The 26,568-nt window shown below is 42.6% G+C and overlaps 1 protein-coding gene across 2 annotated transcripts; it reads left to right on the forward strand.

Moving 5' to 3' along the window:
* PSMG1 (proteasome assembly chaperone 1) lies at positions 1–14,543 on the forward strand. 2 transcript variants are annotated; one of them, XM_082303944.1, is made up of 8 exons: positions 1–153; positions 349–458; positions 1,888–2,039; positions 2,431–2,493; positions 4,995–5,193; positions 6,081–6,217; positions 10,340–10,441; positions 14,457–14,543. In XM_082303944.1, exons 1-7 carry the CDS (start codon positions 20–22, stop codon positions 10,409–10,411), a joined length of 867 nt encoding a protein of 288 aa, XP_082160070.1. In that variant the 5' UTR covers positions 1–19; the 3' UTR covers positions 10,412–10,441; positions 14,457–14,543. The 2 variants fall into 2 exon arrangements, with proteins under 2 accessions (XP_082160070.1, XP_082160069.1); XM_082303943.1 differs by lacking the exons at positions 10,340–10,441; positions 14,457–14,543 and adding an exon at positions 7,299–9,343.
* Positions 14,544–26,568: the final 12,025 nt, after the last annotated feature.

A 26,568-nucleotide genomic window follows, 5' to 3' on the forward strand; every position in this document is an offset into this window, starting at 1 on the left:
GAGTGGCGGGGCGGCGGCGATGGCGACCTTCTTCGGGGAGGTGGTGGTGGCGCCGTCCCGCGCCGGCGTGGACGATGAGGAGGAGTCGGCGGAGGAGGCCCGCGAGGAGACGCCCGAGGACCGGGAGATCCGCAGGGAGCTGGAGAAGAAAAGGTATCGCTGCGGGGCGGGGGGGCAGCCTGGCCGCTCTCCTCGCCGCTGCGGTGCGGCCTCCCCCACGTCCCCCGCCGCCGACCTCCAGGGGCGGCCTGGGCCGGGGCGGCGGCCTGGGCCCGGGCCGGGGCGGCGGCCTGGGCCCGGGCCGGGTAGGGGGAGCGCGGCTCCACTTCCCTCCGCCTCTTTTGCCAGGGAGATCGACGTCTTCTGGACCTTGAAGTCGGGCGCGTCTGCGGACAGCTCTGCCGACGAGCCGTTCGTGTGCTCTAAATTTATAGTAGCGATAGGACATAACGCTGCAGGTGGGTGGTGCAGACTGCAAAAACAAACCGCGTGAGACCCTGAAATGCTGCTGTTCTTTTGCTGTTGGCTAAATTTGAGAAGGCAGGAGGTTGGAAGAAAGTGTAAGTGTGCCAGGACGCTCCCTTTGCCATAGTCTGTTTTAACGTTGGTCTCTGCTGTAAGAATGGTCCTTAACGGTGTCAGCTCTTCACTTAGGGAGCAGAGTTTTAACCCTGAGGCAGCTGAGCTGTGCAGAGAAAGCCAGAGTTAATCTGTACGTGTAAAACGCAGTTTTTGTTACAGCTCCTTATTCCCTCTGTCAGATCAGGATAAAATGATCTATTTTCAGTTGAAGGGCAGAAGCAAAGTATGTTTTGGTTTTGGATTTTAGTTGGGACAACCCCCCTTTTCCTTTGTCTGACTTTTGTTTGGTAGGCTCTTCTGGATTGCTTGTTAATTGGCAAACGTTTCCTTCTAATAGTAGCAAGTTGCTCAGTGCAGTCTGGTGTTTTGAAACAGGGATCTGTCAAAGATGTAAAATTATGGGTCAATAAGCTGTAATTTCTTCAATGAACAGTGATTTCTTTTTTTTTTTTACTTTTTTTCTTGATTAGTGAGTCCCTTTTTCACATTCAAATTCCGCACTTGTTCAAAATGCCCTCTTTTGAGGTGATTGTTTACTCATTAGGCCTAGAGTCTTGAAACACCCTTTTCCTTTCCCACACACACACTTGTCAAGGTCTTGAGGTTTTTTAATAGCTGTGTCGCTGTAGATATAAAGAAGTTTTAAGTCTTCCTTACATTTAGGTCACATCTAGATTACATTTAGATGATATATAAGTTAACTTTGCTGACTTGTTTTTTCTTTGTTCAGATTTTTCTTTGAAAAATAGTTACAGATATTTTAGATCTGTCTTATGTTTAACAGTAACTTTTGACAGGAATTTGGTTTATCAACATTTAATTTAGGATCTCTTTTTGCCACTAACTCATGCATACTCTTGTCTCTGCTTCCTAGAGCCAGTGTAATAATTCTGCCTTGCTGGATCAGTGTTTGGTTTTTTTTTGTTTGGTTTCGGTTTGTTTGTTTTGGTTTTTTTGTGAGAAATCTGTTATATCTGATATGTCAAGCAGTATTAGAGACTTAATATTTACATCCTTCGTGTATACTAAAGGAATCAAAGTTGACCATAGTAATATAATTCCTAAGAATATGTGGTTTTGATGTTAGGGATCTCTATGTGTAGAACTGCTCTTTAAGTCTTGATACAGTGAGGTTACTCTGGATCTTTGCTGGATTTGGTCAATAAACGTAGGTTGATAAAAATAAGTTGTTAGATTTTTTTTAACTTGAGATTGCAAAGAAATAATCTAATTCAGTTCGGGTATTTATTTGTAGAACAGAGATTTAATTTTTTAGAAATTAACAGTATTTATTGGTTTTTGCAGCTTTCCTGTCTTCTTTTATTCTGGATTCTGTCTGTTGGGAAGTAGTTGGAGTTGCGAAGCTGTGGAATGAGTGGTGTCGAACATCCAACACAACAAATGTCCTCCCGACAGATTCTTTCTGTTTGTTCTACCGATTAATATCAGATCCGACAGTAAGTGACTTATGCATGAATTCCTCTATATTTTAGGTTTCTGAAAAAGAAGGCAACCTTCATCCACCCCCTACCCTGCCCAGGGCAAATAAAGCTTTAAGACTGCAGTATTCTGGATTAACCTCATCAAAAACGTGAAGGGTCATTATGCTCACTAAAACTATTTGAAGTTCTGGCATATGAAGTTCAGTACAAAGAAGATGTATGACAACCTGATTGCTTCACATCAGTTGTGAATGAAAAATTCTTGTTGAAATAAGAGTTGAAGAAGCCCAAGAAAACTGAACAAGTTGTTGGCTGCAGTCACATCATCTTTACACGTGATTGTGAGCTGCTGTTGTGCTCTTTAAACCACTTGCTTACGCAACTTTTTTTTTTTTTTTTTTTTAAGGTTTTGTTGTGCCAGTGTAGTTGCTATGTTGCTGAGGATCAACAGTTCCAGTGGCTTGAAAAGGTAAAACTGGCAGGACAACAAATTGAGCAATGTTATCTTAGGGGTAGGGATCTTCAACTTAGTGTAAGTGCCTCTGCCGCTCTGATATTCTAAATATGACAGCATTGTAAATAACTGTTTTCCCTGTAGCTTTCTTTTCTTAAATATTCAACAAATGAACAAATTTACTATCTGCAGATTCTGTGAAAATCCTTTCTAGACACTGCCAGTTGTATCTGCTGTAACTTACCAACTTTGTGCACTTACTTATTTTGCACAGTTTCAATTTTGTTGCCCTTAATTACTTTCCAAACCTTTTTCCTGTTTGGCATAAATTTTCTGTGGCTTATTTCAACTGCATTTCAGCTCTGGGAGAATCCTTCCTTAAAAAATAATAACATAAATGTATTTGTACGGCTGCCAAAGGATCGCCAGGCAAACCTGTCGTGAAACTCATGATGGATGGTATCTTTACTAATGGGTGTGTTCTGTTCCTTGTTCCTTTCACGCGGAGGAGCTCTAAAGGAAGGTGCTTCCAAAGCATTATCTGTCTCGTTTGTTCATAGACTTAGTATGCGAAGTGCCTTACCCCAGCATCATTCAGGTACACCAATGCTGCTGGGTCATTCAGGTCCCTCCAGGTATCATGTTGATGTTAATAAGATAAAGCCAGGGTGGGGAATGTTCTGGCTGTTGATTTTCTTTATGGGTTTGGGTCACTGCTTAGCCTCAAGGAAGAACGGCTTATTCTGTCTTGCTGTCTGTCTGGTAACCTGCCCTCCTTCAAATCTCCGCTGATCTGATGAAGAAGCAGAGATTCTAAAGCTATTATGTTATGCTGAAGTTGTGCAAGGCTGTGGCTAGAGATCCAAAGAGTGAGATGAAACGCGGTGTGTCCGCTGAGAGCAAGTCCTCAGCCTGAGCTGAGTGATACCTGCTCAGTCTGGGCTGCCAGCTGGCCCAGCCAGCGCATGAGAAGGATTACTTGGTTGCGAGGGAGAACCATGAAAGCATCTCAGTGTGAGGGAGCCAGGGAGATTATGGGAAGGCAAAGAAGATGGAAAACTGAAGTAACTTCACTGAATGATACAGACCCAAGTTTGTGGAAAACTAGCCTTTTGTGGTTCCTTGGCTTGTTGAAGAGTTTAATTCATTTTGGTGGGGGGTAATGGTTCGCTTTGAAGTTTAGAAACCGTAAGACCTAAACTGGTTTGGTTTTGCTGTATTCCATGCATTCTTGCACTTCATTTAAACTTGGATTACAAAAGAAAGATGATTGTGGTTTTGCTGTCTTCCCCATTTGTGTTTTTCCAGCTGTTTGCGCATATGTGTAATTTCAAATGTGGGTGTTCATGAACAGTAGGAGTGTACAGTTTTACCAAGTCAATGTTCTCGAGTATTTTGAGACTTTATGGTTATTGATATTTTTTGAATGTACAACAGAAATGTTGTGCTGGTAATCTTTTGCTTTTAGTGTGAGTTACAGACCTGTTCTGTATGCTTCATAAATTCTGATTCACTGAGCATCTTCACAGTCTCCACGAGTCAGATTTTTACTTCTGTGTGTGTTTTCTCAGTAAGTGATCACTGACAAAATGAGAACATACAGACTAAAGTTTCGCAGTAATGCATACCAGCTAGTGTTTCCAACAAAGTAAATTGAAAATATATGTGCTTCTGAAAAGTTATATCAGTTTATATTACAGTGGTAACACACTGATGTGAGGGAATAGTCAGCTTCCCTTCTGTGATTGGTACCATATACAGAAACACGTGAGTTTCTGTAATGTTTAACGAATTCCCTATTTCCTTATCGATCATAAATCTGAAGAGGACAGTGTAAAGGGAAGGTGCAGGTTTATTATGTTCCTGCTCATTTTGACATATGTTCTTTAAAAACAATGGAACACTGTGCAGCATGTTGGTGTTTTGTGATGGCATGCAATGGATACAAAAGTATGTTTTGTACAATGTTTTTTAAACTCTCTTCTTTGAATTTGAGGAAGACTATGGAAAAATTAAGGTTCTCGTTCTCAATTCAACTTGAATATAATTAAATAAAATCTGAGTATTTAAAATTAAGACTCTTTTAAGTACTGTAGAACATCTGGGGAGTACAATTTCAATTTCAGATGTCTTGCAGCTTAGCCAGCTGCCTTGCTGTCATAAGCAGCCTGATTTTATTTGGAATCCTTTTTCTTTGTACAGTCACCATTAGTAAAAATAGTAAGTCTTAATATATTTGCAGGTGAATAGAAAGTGCAGAAAACCTAAAGCCTCTCAAGAAAATCAATAGACTTGATAAATACATTATCTGTTCTTTTGGGTTTTTTATCTCCATCCCAAGAGCAATGCATGTGAAATTTGTACTTGAAGGTTGTGATTCAGATTTTAGTTAGTCCTTCAAACCTGAATTAAACTGCCGTTTGCCATCTGTGCTGAAAGTGAAATGAATCTTTGTGTTTTTACGCTGTTATTGTGAGAAGATAAATTCTGCTTATGTATTACCATTTCTATTTCAGGTTTTCGGCTGTATGCGAAAGGAGGGCTTGCAAGTAACCATTCTTTCAACGTGTCCTGTAGCTGATTATAAAACTCAGGAATCCACTTTAACGCTTCCATCTCCATTTCTGAAAGCCTTGAAGACAAAAGAATTCAAAGAGCAGGTCTGCTGCCCACTGCTGGAACAGCCTAACATTGTGCGAGATCTTCCTGCTGCTGGTATTTTGCAATTCCAGTTATTTACAAGGCTGCTGGTGGCAACACAAAATTCACTTTGAAGAGCATCCCATTGCAATTAGAATTTTTACTTAATTCTGTGAACTGGTTACAAGTTAGCTTTTTGAAAATTAATTCCTAACAGTTTGACAGCTTACACGTTGCCTTGTAAAATAGGGACAAATTTCAAAACTACCCACAAATCCTTTTATCCCTTATGTGTGGAACCTAAATACTAGCAAATTCTTCAGTATAGCCTCACAAAGTGTATTGTATATTGGGGTTTTTGGGCATTTTACTTATGAACTAAATATGTTTTATTAAGAGTTATTTTCATCTGAGCGTCCAAACTGAGGCTCATAAAGTCCTTTCTGCATGTTACAGGTAAAGTAGGTTTCATAGTGCTACTGATCGACCTCATGTAAAAGTTAGATTCAGTTTTAGTATGTAATGTAATAAAAACCCAAGGCTTTTCATTATAGAGTACCCTCTGACAGGAGCTAAAAGTGGATGATTTTTCTAGAAAAAGTTTATCTTGCTTGCACTTTGTTTTGAGTTTTTATGTTTGCTTGGTTTTGGGGGTTTTGTTTGTTTTTCTTTTTTTTTTTTTTTTACAGAAGCTCATATTTTTTTTGTTTACCAATAATATACCGTTTCCAGTTAAGGTATTTGTCAGGAAGAAATACCAACTGCATTTTACTAATTTTTGGTGGTTTATTTTCTTGTGTACCTGAGGAATGGGGGATGGCTGGTCTAGCAGTCAGGTTCCCGAGTAGTTAATTTATAAATTTCTGTGCTTTTGAAGTTCTGGCCAGAACAAATGCAATTTTATACACAGAACTGAGATTCCTTCTCAGTGTAACACGTGTTTTCTTTTGATTTGTATTTAGTTTTGAGTTACTGTCAAGTATGGCAGATTCCTGCAGTGTTATATCAGTGCTACACTGATGTCATCAAACTGGACACGGTTACGATTGAAGCGTTCAAGCCTCTGCTTTCTTCTAAAATCCTGAAGAGTTTAGTCAAGGTAAAATTTCATATTTAAAAATTAATGGGAGGTTTGGTCTATTTTGGTCTGTTATTCATCTCTTGCATTCTGCTGTTGATGTGCCCCTATGAGGATTCCACCTGAAAAGGCTGATGTGTGTAATGTACAGAAACGTACAGACTTTATTGGCAGAGGACAATGTTTTCTGGTATAGTACCTGCTGTAACTATTTACATGTGCTTATAAGTTGCTTAGAAATAATGAATGTGCAGCTTCCCTCAAAACTTCCTTTTGACTTTTCAGACTCTTGTAGTGGTATTAATATATCAGGGAGTAATTTCTTGTGATTGTTTAAGCTGCAGTTTTCTTTGGAGGTGTCTTGTGTTAAAACCTTGAAGTGTATGTATATATTTTAACATTCTGTATTTGCAAGATGCCTGTGTTCTAGCTCTGTATCTACCTGTCCTGTGCAATACATGAAAGCTTCTTAATAAGTTTATTTTGACCAACAACTTCTTTCTGGAATTAAAAGACTAAATTTCTAAAGATTATTCTTAACAGTTTTGCACTAATCAAGCAGCTCTGAAATCATGGCGTTATAGCTACTGAAGTGAATGTTTTGCTTCTTTCTGAAACGTTTTTAATTGAAGTATAGTTGGTTCAAAACACTCCTCAGTTTTGCCAGTTGAACTTACATTTAAATACTTCAGTACACACAAACCTCTTCTGTCATTTATTTCAGCTTTAAACGTGGGAATTGTGAGTTAGTTTTCATTACATCTTATACTGGTCTGCTAAACAAATCTAACAGACTAGCATGTAAATGTTTAAACTCTGAAGGAAAACAACAGCAAATATGCAGGCTCTTCCTCTCATACACAAGCAAGGAGGAACGCCAATTAGCAAAGCCTGTTCTATGGTTGATCTGCAAATTCATTTGGAGCCTTTAGCAGGTCTCTGGATACCTTCATTCGGAAGACCTGAGTTTTGCTCCCAGTCAACATTTTAATCAAACTGATATTCAGAGTAATAAAAATTGGAATAGGGGACAGTGAGGCTGTTCTGTTTTGTTTTGTTACCAGCAATGTAGCTAATGCTGCTCATCTCTTCCTTTTCCTAGGATGTATCTGAAAGCACAAAGATTTTGAAGAAGTTACTGACAACCAATGAAACTCACAATAATATCTATATCTAAAGAGGACATTTATGACGCAGACTGCACTTTCGTAAACTCCCGTTTCTTCTGTAGAGGACCTTTTGGAATTGTAGTTGTTTCCTCAAAAGTGGAATAAATTCCAGTAGATTTTTACTCCTGCACTCATTTTTGTTACTTTCAAATTAATCACTACAAACATATATTTCTTCTGCGTGGCTTGGGAGACTTTCTTCTGGAGCGATTTTAGGAAAGATACCTTGAGTATGAAAAGCAACTTGTTTTTCTCCTCCTGAAGGGATTGTCTTATCTAAATACTTACCTTTTAAATGTAAAAGAGGAAATGCAGTTAATGAGTTCTGTCTATATCTAATGAGACCACCTATTTTTTTTACTTTGTTTTGAGACACAAAAGTTTTCCTAATATTTGATCCTCTTGAAAGATTTGTCTGTGATGGAGAAAATACGATCCGCATCTTTTTACATACATACATATATATAATATTGTGTGTCTGTATGTATGAATGATACATAGATATGTATGTGTGTACATACTTTTTTTTATGTATGTGTTGATACAAAATATAGTAAGTAAAGTATGGTAAATACCTTTGAAAGACTTACTAGTGGAAAATAAACTTAAGCTTGCTTTACAAATTAGTAGGAGGCAGGAATGTGGAGCTGTTTTGAACTGCATGGAAGGGCTGTGACTTGGATTCAGTGAGCAGATAGTCACAGGTGTTTAGGAGGATGCTGCCTGCAGATCTGGCAGGGAGAGAGATGTGCCCACATTTCAGATGCTGCAGCTCCCATTTGCAGTGCCTTGCTAAGAGCTCGCCTTTGTTGGCAGTTTCAGCTTCAGACCTTGAGCAGGAGCCATGGAGGCGGACGAGCGTTCCCTGCTGCCAGATCTCTCACAGTGGTGGGAACCTCTCCTGGTGAAACGGTGGTAGGCTCGCAAGCTGCTTCAGCTGGATTTGCCAGGGCAAACTGATTTAATCTATCCGCTTTAAAACTCCGCATCACTGGCAACAGTAGGAATAGTACAAGATCTCTTATGCAGAGTATGTAATTTTTAGAGGAAAGTAAAAGTTCAAGTCTTAAAGTGTCTCAAAAAATTCTCTGAAAGCTGGTAACGATTTCAGCAGTGTATTTAAAATATTTATTAGGATTGGCATGCGGTTCTGACTTGTATATATCCTCTGTTTAATTTAACATTTTGTTTAAGAAAATGTTGCTAAAGATATATTTCTGGTGCTACCAGGTAATTCGCTGCTGGTGTCACTGCCCAGAGATCTTTAAATTGCATGTAGCTTATCCTTTTGGAACAAAAGGATGACGGCTTCAAAGTTCTTTACTAAGTTTAACTTTGACTTATACTGGATGCCCAGTGGGCATTTTTGAACAGTGTATTCCCTTAACAGAACTGTCGTCCCTTCAGGTTTGAAAGTGGTTGGCTTAGTCAACATCTACTGATCCAAGTAACCCCTGGCTTCAGCAGGCCCACTACAACTTCTGGTTTTGGAAATTTTTAACTGCACACTGTATCACAGTTTCAGTGGTTGTAGAATATTCTTGATGTGGATATCAAGTTGCACATCCGTTAAGACATTGATTTAAATTTCTGTTAATATAATTACAGATAAGCAAGGAACTGTTGCTTTAAGTGGTACTGTATTTTGGAACAAACTGAAGCATGAAGTGCAGGACATGGTTTCTTCTGGGTTTTTTTGGGGGGTTTTTGGTTTTTTTTTTTTCCATTTCTGTGCAGCATTTTAATTAAAACCTATTTGTATACGTGATCTGAGGTGAGAATTCTGTTGCTCTGGAAGAGTTGCATGTTGGCTGCACCATTTTCTTGTGTACTGAACATGTTTGATTCATAATAAAGTACATAACAAGAAATGTCTTTAATAATAAATATGCAGACTCTTATAGGAACTGTAAATATACTTCTAGTATTGGTTTTATCACCCATGCAGCTTGCAATGTTTCAAAACAGTTATCCATTGAAGTATAATTCAGTTTTTACTACCTGGGTTTATGCTGAGGTGTGAGAATACTCTTAAACACCTTGAATAAAAGTGGCAAACAAAACACTCTGGCAACTTGGAAGATGAAATTAGAAAGACTGAAACGTGGTGTATTGGCAAAATGCTCCAAAGGCTAATTATTCTTGCTTCAAAGGGTGTGATAGCTCTCCATGGCTGGAAATGTTTATGTAGGATGTGGTGCTTTTTCTGTTGGATACTATCAAGCTGGTGGTGTCACCCTGTGTATCCAGGTGTATTTCTGTGATCCACATTACAGATGAGGTCAAGCTTTGTGCACTAGTAAGTAGTTCTCTCTGGCGTGAAACTAGATAGGCCAGGGCATGCGCACACCGTATAGTCAGTAAGACTCTCTCATATCAGTGTCAGCTGGATTGTGCTGTATAAATTTGAAATGTCAGCCTTTTCCAGTACACAGTAAGTACTACAGGGCAGTGAAAGAAGATATTTTAATTTAAAATTCTGTCTGTCTTTTTCCATAATTTGACATATGAAGTAGCTCATATTCCCCCCTTAAAACAAATAGTTCTGGAAGCATCAGAACAAATGATGTCTGAGTATCTCATAAAATGTGAGCGTTGGCTGAAGATTTTTTTCATATTTGAACATTGCTAAGTTGTTGGGTTTTTTTTTTTTCTTTCTTCTGTGCTCTCCAGTAAGAGCCCGCAATAAGGTTTTCTTTGTTTCTAACAGCTGCGAGTTTTGTAATACTTGTAGGAGCCTATCAACTTAAAACTCTTTTGCCAAATGTGGCAGATGGCTTCAAAAGCTTTGGGGGAAGAAGTGCATTCTTGCCTGCATGTCTGAAATGTGATTGTGTAAGTCTTGTTTCCTTAAAGTATCAGGCTAAATGCAAATAACGAAATCAGGTAAACTACTAGACTGAAAGTTTTCTTTTCCAGTTTTCAAATCATCTAAGCCACTTGCTACTCATTTTTGGTTTTTTGTTTTTTTCAGAAAACACAGAGCTGTCTTCCACTGAAGAATGTTGTCTTTCAAACCGAGGACACAGCCTCTTCTCAGGTCTAATCTGCGTTACCATGCTGCAGAATATATTTGGTAGGCGGATGTGTTCTCTCTTCCCTTGAAGGCTCTGACTCAAAGGTGATGTGCCTGACCTAATTCTTAAGTCCTGGAATCATGGTGCTCTTTAATGAGACTCCTTAGCTTTTGGCTTGTAACATGTTGGTGTCTGTGCAGTTCAGGTCACAGGTGTATGTGTACAGGCCTGTACAGACTTAGAAGGTAACATCCAAGCCAGGAAATTCGGGTTTTATTTGAATTTGTTACAAAACCCCCATGTCTGAATGCCCAAAACAGCAATATTGATGCTATTGTGCTTTCCTTTTCCCTATGGTGGTTGTTGTCACATACATACTGGAACCAGTGACTCTCCAGTAATAAAACTCTTGCAGTCTTTTGAAAATCCAGCAAGAAAGCATTATGCCCTGCTGTGCTTCCCTGCTGTGCTTCCTGAGTCTTCTATACCATTGTGTTCCTTCTGGATTTTACATGATGTACCAGTTCTCTTCCCTGTACAATTTCTCCTTCCCATGTGCCATCAGCAGAAGCACTGGTACTGCGTGCAGAAGCACGAGCCCGAATGTTCCTGTTGGAGCCCAAGCCTTTTGTGGCACTAAAGCAGGGGATGTTGGAGCTCGTGTCCTGAAGGTTGCTTTCAGTGACTGCCTGCCTCCCTCCTATCCAGTAACATGCTCCCTGAACCTTGTTCATGTACCTCTGTGTTCCCATTGCACAACAGAGATGAGGTAGAAAAGAGCTTTATTCTTTCATCGATGCGTCCTTGATGCCAATGCATGATGCACGTCTCTTCCGCCTTCCTATGTGAAGGTCTCCTCATCTTACTGCATGGCTCTAGCAAACAATTTAAGTCTTCCTAGACTCCAGCCTTCTCATACTGGCAGCAAGTATCTTAGGCTCCACACAACAAATTGCTTTGTTGCCAAAGCCTCAGAGGAAGAACGTCACTTACGACATTTAATTTTACAATTTCTATGGCAAAAACTGTATTAAAGCATTTGGGAAGTCTAGTAGGCAAAATTTAGGAAAATCCTGGAAGTTTGCCCTGCGAACTTTAATTCAGTCCCTACCCAATGCCTGAAGACATTTGCATCTTTAATTACAACCTTAGGCGCTTTTTCCCTGATAAAGCTACCCTACTAAAGGGCAGTGTTCAGTTACCACCACGTGGAGGGGAGGAAGCGCAGGATGAGATTGCTGGTTTCATTTCTCCTCTGTGTTGGAGAGTGTGATAACTGAGGCAAGTGAGTACTCTTAATGGCCCGTAGAGGAGGAGTGTGTTTCTACGTCAACTTCAGGCAAGAGTTTCTTTAGTAATGCTAGGCGACCCCTGTAAATGACAATTTGACACGCAGCTGGTATCTGTGTATTTTGTGGGTACATAAGCTGAGGTACCTGGAACCTGACTTGCTGACACGTTGAGCACTCACAAGATGAGTTGTAAGAACAAAGCTGAATCAGGATGCTGAAAGAATAGAATTATTATAGTGAAACTTGAAAATGTTTGAAATGTTGCAAGTAATGGAAAAGATTTTTTTAAAAAGACGAGCATTTTGTTCAACCTCAGATGTTCTTTCTCATTTTTTAAAATGTTCTGTTTTGTGTCTAGAACATCGAAAAATCTAAATGAGCTAAGAATGAAATGAAAGTAGGAGAGTTTCATAATTTTTTTCAGTGCAATCAGATCTGCATTTTTTTTCCCTTTAAATATTTTAGACTAAAAGTTTTGACAGCTGCTGCACATAACAGCAACCAACATTAATGGGCATGTCTATCTAGCCGAGTGAGATCAGAGCTTTGAGGTAAGACTTTCTTACCTTATAGGAAACACCGAGATGCTGTTGATAGGTATTGTAGAATAGTTGATGAGCAAAAGTACTTGAGAATTCCATACAATAAATACTGTGGGAAACCATTAACTCGTAGGGATAAAAATCCAAAGCACTTGTTTCACTTTGATAGCAAGGTATCCTGAGACGTCTTCGATGAAGGAAGGACACATAGACCCAAACAGTATGTATGTGGAAGAAAGTTAAAGGCTGAATGGCAGGCTTTAGTCTCAAGTTTTTCACTTTAAATAATTGTATAACCAAATGTTTAAATGTTCTTTGTATGGGATGTCATGTACTTGCCTAGGTAATTGCTTTAAAGTAGAAAATGTTTTGTATGAATGGTGATGTACCTTCAAAGGGCAGTTTCTTAACATAAGCATTTAGTGAAAAGACCATGGCTTTTTGCCCTGTGTTTTAATCAGAGGATTACAGTGTGCTGTCATACACTAAAACCACTATATTTCTTATGTTCAGGATTGATATTTGAATTCTTCTGTTTGGTCGGATTTGGACTTGGATCCCTTTTCATGGTCTACTGAAATGAAAGCCATTCTTTTTCTATCAGGTCTATAGACTTTAAAGCCAATCTGCTGCTTCATAGTGAATTTACAAAAAGGAGAACGAATATAATAGAGTGACAATCACTAAAGGCAGCAATTTGATTACTGAAACAGATGAATGGTGAATGTACAGCCTTGCTTAAAAGAAATAAATAAAACCTGTGGGTAGAAAGGTTGTAGCTGGAAGGTTGTATGAGAACAGTGACAGCCAGTATGGAAAAGTGAGAGCACAGTAGAGAAAACCTTAGCATTGACCATCCTATAAAATTAGGGTTTGAGACAGTTGTTGTGAAACAGAAGTAGGTTGTAGGGTGGGTTAGCCATTCCCTGCTGGCCTGAGTAACATTCTCGCAGGTCACAAAGAATGCCTTTGTGCTGCTCTGCTTAACTCGCTTCCACATTGGATTGAAAAAGATATTCTTTGTGCAGAATAAGCACAGTGGGCAAGTACAAAATACTGTGCCTGGCTATTTCCACCCTTAAACCCTGGAGGACACTTGCAAGAAATCCTGCTGATGCTGTCAGAAACAAGTAGTTCTTTTGTTCATTACTTAGAAAGTGCTGGTGCAAAACTCTTCAACCTGAAACTAGAATTAAGAGTCCTCAACGTAGCTCCGTCAAGTTGCTGGTTTTTTTTTTTTTCCCAAGTGGCAGGAAGCAAGCATATGTGAGATAACCTTGTAGTGCCATGTGTGAGGAGATGCTCTGCAATAGTGGATTCAGCAGAAAAGGCAATTCAGCACCTGCCCTTATAGGTTTCACTTTTTTATGTTCTTCCACTTCTCTGTGAGCTGCATGAGAGTGTATGTGAGGAATATTTACTTTTAACAGCTACTGAAATTTGGTGGGTTTTTTTTAACAAAAAATAGTTCCATCTGTGGGGTTTTTATAACTAGACTTACACCCAGGTGTTGTGGTAAGCACATTTTCTATCTTTATGACCATGAACTTCATCTACAAGGCTTGTTGCAGAGATCTTATGAGTAAAAACCATGTATAAATCCCCACAGTTCCCAACTGACACCCTGTCTGGCAAGTGAAGAAATTCTGGATGGTGCAGGTTTGTCTAGCATAATTTTCATTGAAGGTTTTGTTGGCACTAACTGCAAGTGCTCTCTTCTGTGTCCTACTGGACAATGATCCTATTGTTTGCTTTTCTGAGCATCCCAATATAGAGGTGACTGAGAGGTCAGATAATTGAAACTGCAGGCTGGTTTGTTCTGTGGTGCTCATTCGTGGCAACGCTGCTTTCTAAGGCTCATGTAAATTTTAGTTTTTCACTAACTTTTTCAATTTATTTGATAACCATCTTAAAAAAAAACTGGATGGAAATATTTCTACAAGTCAATGTTGGAGATCAAATTTCGTATTGGCTCAGTTCTGAGGTGGTTTTTGACTGTTCTGATTCAGGCTCAGCTGTGTCTGGCATTATTCTACTTCAAGCAGTAAGAGTCCCGTACGTGATGGGGTTACCCTGAATGTGCTCAAAATTATGTGTGTTGGGAAATAAAACGTTTGTGAATGGGATGGCTCACAGCAGGTGGGCCTGCAGCATGAGGCTCCCCCTTCACCAAGTATCATCCCAGCTCCCCTTCGCACATGTGCTATTCCCTTTCCCGATTGCGGATCATGCTTTTGCAGGGATTGCCTGGAAGCACAAAGACCTACGCCGGCTCTTAGGAAGTAAAACAGCAGATGTGCTAGCTGACATCTCAGACCCAAGGAGCTCAGGTGGTGCTGCAGGGTGCTTCTCGAGGTAACGGCATCCACTTCTACACCATGGGACAGAGGGAATCGAGTAAGGCAACTCTTTTCTGTTGCAGCAGTATAGCTAGTGCTTCCTCCAAAGAAGGCACAAAAGTTCTGCGCTAAAAACCACTTTCTGTGGTCTTCAGAGCAGCCCAGTAAAACCACAGGCTGCAGAAGTGGGTTTCCATGTTGCAAATGCTGGTGTGAATCATGTACTTCCTTCCAGCCAGGACCCAGACTCCCCAGCCACGTCCCCAGAGCTCTGCACCGCGTCTGCATCAAGCAAGAGGTTCCTGTTCATTAAGAAGCAACTCACTCAAAACAGGAATAAATACTGAGTCTTAGTAAAAGTAGGGCTCTTTCATATCACATTTATTTAGCTTTCCTTCATTAAGGTTTCACAGTACTTTATGAACAAAGAAACAGGATCAAAAGCAGTTGTTTGACTTTGTATGTCTCAGTTTTCATTTCACGTTACACTTGCACTGTGCACTTCAAGTTAGACATTAAAATTAAGATCAGTTGGTAAAGGTCTTGACTTAATCAGTACGGGGTAGAGAAAGTAATGCTGTAATGCTCATAGAAATGGTCACTTGTCTGAAAGGAAAGTAGCTTGCCTTAACTTTTTGCATCACCTCTACTTAGGGGGTGCTGCTAAGTGTTTCTGCAGAGCAGCCTGCTGCCACAGCTGTGATGCTGCGTAGCAAGTCTAATGTTTTGAAAGTGGCCTTTAATGTTTGAACTTCCAGCAAGCCAGCCTTGTGTTTTCTAGTGTTGACATGTGGCTTCCAGACTTTAAAATCCAATACATGCTATGAAAATGCATGAGTGTTGAATTTAAACCATATTTTAATAATTTGGCCACCTGTACAATATCCTAATAATCTTAAAATAGAGAACTTGAGATCCTCTGTAAAATTATTTGTAGCAGATGTTAAATCTTTGGTGTATTCTACACATTTACACGCTGGGGGACAGATATCAAACATTACCCTTACAAAAATAACCCAAAACATATTTATTTCAAAGAATTAGAAGGGTTCATACCAGGAAGTGGATGCAGGAAGCTTTGTCCATTGTTGTGGTTTGTTTTAAAGGTGTGCTCAAAATGAGATGAAAAAAAGTTTCAGTCGTTACTGCAGTTGGACAAAATTATTTGAGTGTTTGAAAGATAAAAAGCCTGGTTTTATATTTTGTTCCAGCAGTTCCTCAGCTGTTATTTTTCTAGCCCAGCTTTCTTTTTTATTATTTTTTTTAGTACACTTCAACTCTCTGACCTTAAAGACATAATTATGGGGCACTAAATCCTATGTGTCAAACCCATTCTCTGATGATTGAAAAATTACCCTTTTGGTTAGAACTTGAGAGCCAGAAATGAAAAACTTGCTGGCAAGAGGCAAACTGTGCTGGTTTTGGCTGGGATAGAGTTAAATTTCTTCATAGTAGCTAGTATGGGGCTATGTTTTGGATTTGTGCTGAAAACAGTGTTGATAATACAGGGATGTTTTAGTTATTGCTGAGCAGTGCTTACACCGAGTCAAGGCCTTTTCTGCTTCTCACACCACCCCACCAGTGAGGAGGCTGGGGGTGCACGAGAGGCTGGGAGGGGACACGGCTGGGACAGCTGACCCCAACTGACCAAAGGGATATTCTGTACCATATGACGTCATGCTCGGCATAAAAAGCTGGGGGAAGAAGAAGGAAAGGGGGATGTCTGGAGTGATGGCGTTTGCCTTCCCACATAACCGTTACACGTGATGGAGCCCTGCTCTCCTGGAGATGGCTGAACGCCTGCCTGCCCATGGGAAGTAGTGAATGAATTCCTTGTTTTGCTTTGCTTTGCTTGTGTGCACAGCTTTTGCTTTATCTATTAAGCTGTCTTTATCTCAACCCATGAATTTTCTCACTTTTCCGATTCTCTCCTGCATCCCACCAGAGGAGAGTGAGCAAGTGCCTGTGTGGTGCTTAGTTGCTGGCTGGGGTTAAACCATGACACAAATGTTACAGTCTGATGTGACTGAGTAACAAGTCTCTTTAGTAGGAAAGTGAAGTGCTGCTTTTAAAGATAAAGGTGTTGTTGACAAGTGAACGTGTACATAGATTCTTCGTTGGTGTAGCTAACTCCAAGTGTGCAAACTCTGAATAGGCTTCAGAAACCATGCCACTTCTAAAATCTGAGTATGTTTTGGGTTGTTTTTATTTGCCTCCTGAGGTTTTGAGTTTACTCTGTAACTATGAGGGCTAGACTTTTTTTTTTTTTTCCCTTTCTTTCTTTGCCAGAACCTTAACTTTTGTCACAAAGTCGCATGTTTCCAGGAGCTAGGACTTTCAGAAAATCGGTAAATGTGTCTAACGCAGCGATAAAAGGATGGCAATCCCCTACCCGCTCCCTCAACTACTGCCTCTTTCTCTGTAGGAAACACCACCTCTGGCTTCTTCAGATAAATATCACTTTATACACTTGCCCAACTCTTCCACTTTCCCTTCTCCAGTTGTCTCGCTTGTCCGCCTCCCAGCCTGCCTGCTTTTTGCTGGCATCCTCCTCCCTCCCCTCCCATCTTTGTATTTTGGATGTTTTCCAGCCTCAGGTGTAGGGGCAAACTCTAGGCTATGTTGTTCTGTGAGAAGACTCCCAGCCTTTCCCCTGGTGCTGCCGAGTTTATTTGTACTGGCAGCAATGGCAGTAAGGGCAAATTCTGGAAAGAAAAATTTGATGGAGGAGGGCTGTTAAATGCAAAGATTAAATGCTAGATTGGCAGCAACTGGTAGGGCAGACCAAGGGGTGTTGCTGCAGGCTTTCTCTGAGCATCTGCTCTTTCTTTCCCTCGTCATCTGCCATCAGCTGCTGTGAGATGGGGTGCTGACTGGGACCTCTTCTTGACCAGCTTCAGCTCCTTTGATGTTCCCAATGATGTGGAGCCGGAGGAGCAAGTGGTGGGCACCACCTCTGAGGTGGGAGCTGAGCAGTGCTGTCCCTGCCCCATTGCAGCCTGTTACTAGTATTTCCCACAGTAGGAAAGCATGGTAGAGTCACAGAAATTACGTTGTGGCTGTCAGCTTGAGATCCTAACAGGGTTAGGAGAAAGAATCAAATTTTAGAGAGAGACCACTGGTTGTAGGGGCTCCAGTTTTGCGTATATTTGTCCAAAGACAATTTGGCCGTAACTTCTGTAAGAGCAGAGCGTGCACGGGTCGAACTGGGTTGTCTCACCTCTGTCAACCTCAAGGAACTAATCCAGGGTGAGGAATGAAAAGGCAGGTGCTCAGTGTTGGGCCAGAGTTGATGTGTTTTGCTTAAAGAGCAGAGTGGAATACTCTAGAGGCTATTGACTAATTAAAACTAGAAATTTTGCTACATTTTCTGAGCTCACAAAGCAAGTAGGAGCATCAGTCAGTGAACTGTGCTGACTGGTGTGTTTAGTGGTTGCCATTGAAAATCTGGCTTAGGGAGTGAAAAGTATGAGTGCCACTGCTGCTGGAGCTCATAAAGATACGTCTGGTTGGCCTTCCCTGCAGCAGGTGTAGTGTCAGCCTGGACGTGACCTTTTTGCTTCTGGAGCAGACCAGAGCATGGGTGTTACACACGCAAAAAAGTGTCTGCAGCTGGAGACAGGGATAGGGCAAACTTCTCCTCTTTTATCATAAATCAGTGCAAAACTTTTTTCATTATTAGAATAAAAATGCATCATGCTGTAGCTTTGTGGTGCCTGAGGTGATGTTGAAATATCTGCTAACCTCTGCTTTATCTTGAAATAAGCTAAAACTCATCCCAAAGGCTTTTTTTGGTTCTAAATTATAGTGAACCAGAACATACATGTGTATATATGGACTGACATATTCAGTTATGGACTTTTGACATGTAAACATTAATTTACAGCTGCTGAGATTGTATTGAGGGGCCTTTGGACACTTACAGCTTCTGATGTTTAGACTTAAATTAGTGTTGTTTTTCTTTTGAAGGCTGGGTTACTTAACCAGGTAGATCATCACAAACAACTGATGACTGAGATCTCTGTTTTGATTTCTTGGCTCTGTAGTTTAGCATCGAAGATGCCTGTTAGGGCTTGATAAATGGCAGCTGTAATGGCAACCGATGAGCTTCAAGTCACTACTGTGTGTAACCCACTTCGCTCAGCTCCAGAGTGCCAGCTAACCAACCCGAACAGCAATTATAAATGAAAAAAAGCAAAGGTCCAAGGAAATGGCACACAGACAAGGCCAGTAAATGCATGGGACTATTACTCATTTAAAATGAAAGGACAAAAAAGGGAAACTGGGTGATTCAAGCATCAATTCCTGTCACTGACCGAGAATTGCCTGGCTTCTGCCCAGTTCAGTCAGGATTCAGGAATTACCCTAACTTAGTCTTGGATCTCTGATGGATGTGTGGCATGCCCGGGTTTCTCTGGACATCTCTCTCATCCTCTCTGCCTTTGATGTTTCTTGAATGTTTTGGATTTGGCGCTTACGCTCAAACCCTCTGAGCAGGACACATGCAGGCACCTGTATCCAGACAATCATGGACCCAGAAGGTCAGGGCCCGAAGTTCACCAACTGTACATAGAATCATAGAATCGTTAAGGTTGGAAAAGACCCTTAGGATCATCGAGTCCAGCCGTTAACCTGGCACTGCCAAGTCCACCGCTAAACCATGTCCTCGAGCACCACATCTATCCATTCTTTAAATACCTCCAGGGATGGGGACTCAACCACTTCCCTGGGCAGCCTGTTCCAGTGCCTGACAACCCTTTCGGTGAAGAAGTTTTTCCTAATATCCAACCTAAACCTCCCCTGGTGCAGCTTGAGGCCATTTCCTCTCGTCCTATTGCTTGTTACTGGGGAGAAGAGACCGAACCCACCTCACTACAGCCTCCTTTCAGGTAGTTGTAGAGAGCCATAAGGTCTCCCCTCAGCCTCCTCTTCTCCAACGGGTTAAGACGGTGTTGTTAGGGACTTTGTGTTTCAAGCAGCGTCGGCCCCGGTATTAGTGGTAGGAAGGTGCGCAGGGTGGGAGCACGCAGGAGTCTTCCTCCAAGGGTCTTCCAGGAAGAGTCAACAGAGTGTTTGGGGCTAGTCAAAGCTGTAATGAAATATATTATTCTCCCAAGAGGGTTTTTTTCAGAGTCAGTGTAAATGCCATTGATTTCTGTGGGCTTTGGAACAGTCTTCCTTGTGTGTAAATCATACATGAATTTAATAAACGCAAAATCACTGCTTTGGTCTTTAATATTACTGAAGACATTAACTGAATATGTAGAAATACACAGAACTGGTGAAACAGTTCCTGAACTGTCACCGGAAAAAAGGAAAGCTATAAATCTTGAAGAGTTAATGTGGAAAAGCTAATGCCTTTTGCACGGACAAAGGTTTAAGAAAACCTGTTCCCTATGTCTTTAAAATCATAAAAATAAGAAATGAAAAACCGGTTAGTAGCTCATGAGAGGAGGGAGAAAACAGGGGCTCTTGCTCCTAAAAGACTATAGTGGCATAGCCTGTATATAGTTCTGTGCTTCAGCTCTCTGGATGCTGCTTCTGCACAAAATGCTTCTGTCCTGGAAACGTTTCAGCTGCTGATCAGCAGTACGAAATGTGGCCGTGGCGACTGTCAGGTCGTTGGATGGGCCGCGCTTCAGCGTGTTCAATTGTTCCCTCCTTCTTTTGCCCTCGGAGTTGAAACTGTGAATATTTCTGCTTTTCTGGTTTACTGACTCAAGCAAAATAACCTTGGAAAAGTGACTATTTTGGGTCTGCAAAAAGCATGAAAAAATTCTGCTTTCTCAAAAAAATGGAGAAAAGGAATTTAAAGTTGGAGTTTTTTTAATTGAAAGGTTTCATTTGGTTAGAGATTAAGTATTCATTTTCAGTGGGTTTTTTAAATTTTGTTGTTTAAATCCAGGCAAATTTGGCCTTATTTTTTGTTTTAAAGAAAATAGAAAAGGTATGAAAGCAGTCCAGGTTAAACTGTGCCAGAGGTAGGGGAGAGGGTTGATTCCTCCTCGTCCTTCTGTCAAGACGATGATTACGTTCGTGCCAGTTTCAGGGAAACCTTTCGATTTCATTCCCGCGTTCAGCTCCCGCCAAACGCCCGGGGGGGCGGGGCCGGGCCCCGGGGGGCGGGGCCACCGGGCGGGGCGGGGCGCGGCGCGGCCGCGCGGGGGCGCTGCGGGCCACGGCCGGGCCGTTGGAGGCCGCGGGCCGTGGCGGAGCGCGGCCCCGGGCCCCTGGGCGGAGGCCGCCGGGGGAGGGGGCGGCGGGGCTTCGCCGGCACCGGCCGGGGCTGCGGCCGAGAGCGGGGCGTGCTCCCGCAGCGACGGCTCGCCCCGTTTCCCCGCGGGACGGTGTGCCCGGCCGCGGCGCCTCTGCGGGCGCCGGCGCTGGGGCCGCGGTTCGGCCCCGCGTAAGGCCCGGGCGCTGCGGGGCTCGGGGTGGTTTTCCCCAAATGTAAATATCTGCGCTTGCGGCTGGTTTTACGTGACTGCTCTCAGGAGAGAAAACGATGGCAGGTTTCTGTAATAAGGTCACAGCCGTTTGGGATTTTTTTTCCCCTTTGTCAGGGTTATGGGGGCCCTCGGTGTTGTGGGACCGAGTGCAGCGCTGAACCGGAGAGCTCCGCAAACCCATCTGACTCGCAATGCCGGCCGGCGCCCTGCCGCCTGCCCGAGCGCGCCTCCTGGGCGCGTCTTCCCTCTCCAGCTCCTGCAGTATTTTATCTAAAACCTGCTGGTATGTTAACTATTTTAGTTATTTATCAGCTCCATCCATCAGCAATTTGCTGTTGTGATTGGCACCGATTTTACAGCGCTCTGCTTTTTCTGCGGCCGTGATAACATATATTGTGCCATGTTTTTAGATCCTGGCCGATTTCCCCATATGGTTTCCATATGGGAACATGCTGCTCTTGTTAGCCACCTTCGAAGCAGCCCGTCAGCCAGGTCCCCGCTCAGAAACAAATAAATTGTCTAGTGTCTACTGTATTTCCTTTCAGGCCGCACTCTCCACTTTAAACTTGGCAGCGTTTCAGAACAATCAAAATCCAATCAGCGGCCGTGCTAACTCCATATGTTTTATTTCCAGACTGCGCGAGGCGGAGGAAGCCGAAACTATTTTCAGCGTGTAGCAATGTTTAGGGTGACATGCTACAGATCGCGCTGCGCGTTTTCCGCTGACTGTTACCCGGAGCCCCATTCACCGAAGAGAAGCGCTCAGGTTTCGTGCAGAAAGCTGTGGCTGGCCGAGTGCTGCAGATCAAATTAGTTTTCCTGGAAAGTGGAGCACCTCTAATAGAGAGTGAAACGAATGTAAACTACAATTAGTTCGATGTGTTGGAAATACGCCGGAGTCCTCTGGGGCTGAGCCTTACACCATAAGCAAACTTGACAGGTTACCTTTCTTTAAATGGTGTTTTAAGCACGGTGCTTACCCCTGTCGCAGGTCTGTTGGCATGTTCTGTTGGGCTGTGTGCTGGAGTCCATCAGTTGGTCTCCTTCTGCCTCTAGAAACCATGCAGCCTGCGTCTGGATGTAAAATAGCACGTCAGGAGGCATGCATGTGCACGAGCAACAGCAGTTGCCTGGCATCCCTCTGGGATCAGGCTTCTCCCCGTGAGTTTGAGCTGTGTCTGTTTATTTTGCCCTGATGTGTACTAAAGTAGTTGGCAGGTGACAATAGCAGTGCCTGACCTGTGTTGGCAGGATCGCCCACCTTCGCGGCAGCTCACCTGCCCGTGCTTTATGGAGGTGGAAGCTGGACGTGACAGGGTCAGGTTGGTGCCTGCTACCTTGCAGCACCCCGCATCAGAGGTGGGTTTGGTCCTATGCAAGGCGCCAGACGCAGCGGCAGGCAGTGAAGAGGCACATGGAGCTGAGGAAGGATCTTGCTTAAAAGCAGACAGGAGGTACAAGGCGGTGTTGGGACTTGTCCTTGCATCTCTGGAGCGCAGACACCAGGAACCAGCTCTTGGAACAAATTGTTCCTGCTCGGAGAAGTGCTTATCTTACGGTGCATAAGGGGAAAAAGAAGTCAAGCAAACATGAGGAAGACTCACCTCGCACACAGGAAAACCAGTCCCGATCCCAAAGGGATCACAGTTCTCACTTAGGGGCATGCAAGGAGGAGAGTGAGAGGGTAAGGTTTGGGTTGGTAGCAACTCAAGCACATGTTTTTCCCTGGGCCAGCCATGTAAGTGAAGAGTTGCAGACTGATTTCACCGAGGATGAAAAGCAGCAGCAGTCTCATCTCCCAGCCTGTGGTCCTGTTGCGTTGCTCCGTTTCCCTCTGGCTGCGTGTTGCGAGTCTGGCATAACGCAAGCAAAGCCCTCCATTTTGAGATTTTTCCTGAAAGAGAGCTGTAGCCCGTTCCGCGAGCGTATGACAGAGTGGGGAGAGCTCGCTGCCAAAGTGCAGGAAGCACCAGCAGAGCTGTTGAATGTTAATCCAATATTTAATGTTCAGTGGGTTGCCAGTAGTTATAAAACCGTTCATATGGTTTGATGGCTGTATACAGCGTTCCGTGGTTACTTTACATCTGGCTTCAAGAGTGATGGATTTGAGAATACCACTAAGATGTCTGTTAGGAAACACTGTGAGGCCTTAGGAAAGGCAATAAACCAAGATTTGTCATTGTCAGGGAGCTGGCTTGAAGGATGCTTTGAAAAAGCACTCTGCGTGACCTTTGAGTGCAGAACAAAGTCAAGCTCCCAGGCATCAAAGTAATGCCACATGTCGGGAAAACCTGACCCATATGGAAAGCCTAGAAGGTGATAGCCAGCATGAGGCAAATGTGCAGATCAATGCTAATTAAGTGAATAGTAATGTTTGAGCGAAAATAGCTGTCGGACCGTTCAGCTGTGATGTTCGACGACGCAAAATGCCGGGAAGCGCGGGGGAAGAAACACACAAGTGAAACTCCCGGACCCCCTCCTCTTCCCCAGCCTCTCTGGAAGGAAAACATGGTGCTGCACATGCAGCTCTCCCATCAGGAGAGGGGAGACCGACCGGCACAGGGCTGAGAGGTGTCGCTGATGCCTGTGCCGCGCTCCTGGAGGGCCTGCGCTTGGCAGGGGCTGCGGGCTGCACCAGCGGAGAGCGTGGCTGTGCTGATTCCTGAGCGTGCTCACGACCAAAAAAAGCTTTGTTCAGGTCAATGGCGAGGGAGAGTAAAGGAGATACAGGAGAGAGTGCTCGAGTGTGTAGTTTGGGTATCCACAAATTGGTAATGTTTTGGGTTCAAATCAGAAAACCGTGAGGGCTTTGGGGCGACAAAGTAGGCAAGATTAGTGCCTACATGTGCTTTTTCTGTTTTTTTTCCTCCCTTTGGAAGCAGAAAAATCCTTCCTAAGGCGTACAGCACACAGACAATTTGTAGCGGGTAAACCTTTGCCTTTTAAGTGTGAATGTTTATGTGACAACTGAGGGGAGTGCAAAGCCAGCTTTGCGCTCTCGAAGGAGGACAGAAGTGCAGGGGAGTTTGGGACACATGAACACCAGGGGCTCAGATTTGTCAGTAGCAGCAGTGCCCAGTTCTACAAGAACTTGGAAATAAAAGAGAAGGGTGTTTTTTCTTCGTAAATCTCCTCTTTCTCATTTTGTTACTCGGTCTTGTTCACCTCCTGGGTTCAATAAGTCTTTTCAAGCTTTTTTTCCCTGCACCTTTTGAGGCTTTCCAATCTTTTCTAAATCCCGACCCACGTCCTCTCTTTGTGAAGCATTTTCTGTTCCTTCCTCATTACCGCTGTTATTTGTTTTTCACAATTGCCTTGCAAGCTGTTCCTTCCTTCCCTCCAGTTTTCTTGGTTTATTTGCACATCCTCACTTGGTTTTGTTTCTGGAAGGAAAAAATGCAGAGGCTCACGTGAAGTATTACACAAAATAAAAGGTACAGTTTCCATCATTGTTTTCCTTTACAGTAGTTAGCTTCTTCATCATACGCTTAAATGAACCCTTTGAGTCGTCCTATTGATGTGCTCGGGCTTCACCAGCGTCCTGGAGCAGCGCTAGCGGCTGCAGCTGGCTGCAGGGCCCGTCCTTGGGCCACGCGGGGAGCGGGACCTGTCCTCTTCCTTGCTTTCCTCAGTAGGATGTTTGCTCTGTTGGCCTATAGAGGATGGCTGTTTCAATAGGAGCAGATAGGAACAGGTCATAGGGGTTAATATCTTTAACTGCATTTTATTTTAATTAATTTTTTAAATTTTAATCTGGCCAGGGTTAGAGTATTGCATCTTTCCCTCCCTGCCATCACCCAAACACTGAATGCAGAAAGAGCAGGATTAGTCTAATACAACTCAACAATCTATTTCCCCCATTTTTCTAACCTTTTCCATTGTGTATAACCTAGCGAAGAGAACAGGTAGAAACCATTTTCAATTCTCACATGAATTAATTATAATTTTATTTTTTGTTGTAAATTCAGTTATAAAGCATTAAGCTGAGTTCTTAAGCCTGAAGCTGAACCCAGAAATCAAACCAGTGGATTTTGAGATGATTTTTACAGCTGTGTGTATTTTCCCTGAGAAAATCAAGAAATGAAAGTTCTGGGCTTTTATTAACCTCTTTTCCCTAGCGAGATGTGTCTTTGCTGCCTGCAGAAAGAGATTTGAATAGACTGGAGGAAAAGCAGAAGTCCCTCAATGATTTTGTGGTGGGAGAAGCTGCCCGGGACATCTCTTGGCCCAAGGTATGTTGAATATGAGAAAAGGGCAGGAATCGCTAGGAAGCAGGAGGGCAGTGTTGCCACATCGTATGAGTTCAGTGCTCTGGTACTTGATGCTTTACTTTAAACCCCTCCATCTCTCTAAGTGGCGATATTTAGTGCGATGGAGCCCCGTGTCAGGGCAACCACGCTGCTGAGCGAAGCCGCGGTGTTTACTCCCTGTTTCTCTGCTGTAAGTTCAGCTTTGGGTCCCTGCCGGGACATTTTCTTTTTGAAATGAAATCATCGTTTACAACGCACATCCACAAGTTTTTCTTTCTGGCAGCATTTGAAAACGGAGCCATATTTTGTTTTCCTCTGTAGTACAGAATGATGTTTTACAAACAACTTTGTTCACATTGGATTTTTAGTTTTATAGGTTATGCTTTTGAGCAACACTGCTGTTAGCATAAGTGCACTATTTCTAATTGTGCCCAAAATTAATCTGATAGGTTCCTGCAGAAAATACATTTAAAATAGAAAAAAAAGTTAAATAGGACCTACTTCATTTATATGCTTTTGGCAGAGGTTTCATTTGGGGGGGTGTGAGAATAAATAACCTGCTGTTCAGTGACAGCATGTTAACTCATGGTAAAAATAATATATGAATTCAAATAGCCAGCCTCCAGCCTGTGTGCAAACATATACCTAAGCATGCTTGTGCATACCTATTATGATAAGGCATATTAGGCTGCTTTATAGAATTATTTTGTTATTTTTTGCTTGCTGCAAAGTGTCAATTTTACAGTGACTCACATCCCAGAGAAACAGAAAGCCAATATTTGAAATTATTGTTGCTGTCTTCCTGCTTGAATTCCCTCCAGTATCGGTGAAATCAGTAAGAACTTTGTGTTTGACCAAATGATCTAGGGTTGGGCACTCAAGGTCGCATTGACCCTAGCTATAATTTTCCTTTTTCAAACTGGTCCATGATATATTTGATATTTAACCCGGATGTCCCACAAATTTAGATGCAGAACAAAATACACATGCGAATGGGATAACAGTAAAACCTGGGAAATGCTTACAGCTTATTTAGTGCCTCCAAGTGTGTAAGGTGCACACCGTGTAGAAATATAAAACTAACAAGCAAACCTTCTTGGGGCCCAGACCTGTGATAGGATGTGTCTTGATGCTTGAGGATGCCTCACACCACACAGGCAGACCAGTCCTGCACCTGGAGAGCGCATGTTGTGGTGAGCACGAAGAATGAACTCTGAGTTGAAGTGGCAAAAGGTAATTTTCAGCACCAGCCTTTCCCCCCGCGGGTGCTGTCCTTCTGGGCTTGGTGGGGTGTTGGCACCTCCAGAGGTTGCC

Source organism: Platalea leucorodia, assembly GCF_965183815.1.
Source record: "Platalea leucorodia genome assembly, chromosome: 2".
Taxonomy (NCBI): Eukaryota; Metazoa; Chordata; class Aves; order Pelecaniformes; family Threskiornithidae; genus Platalea; species Platalea leucorodia.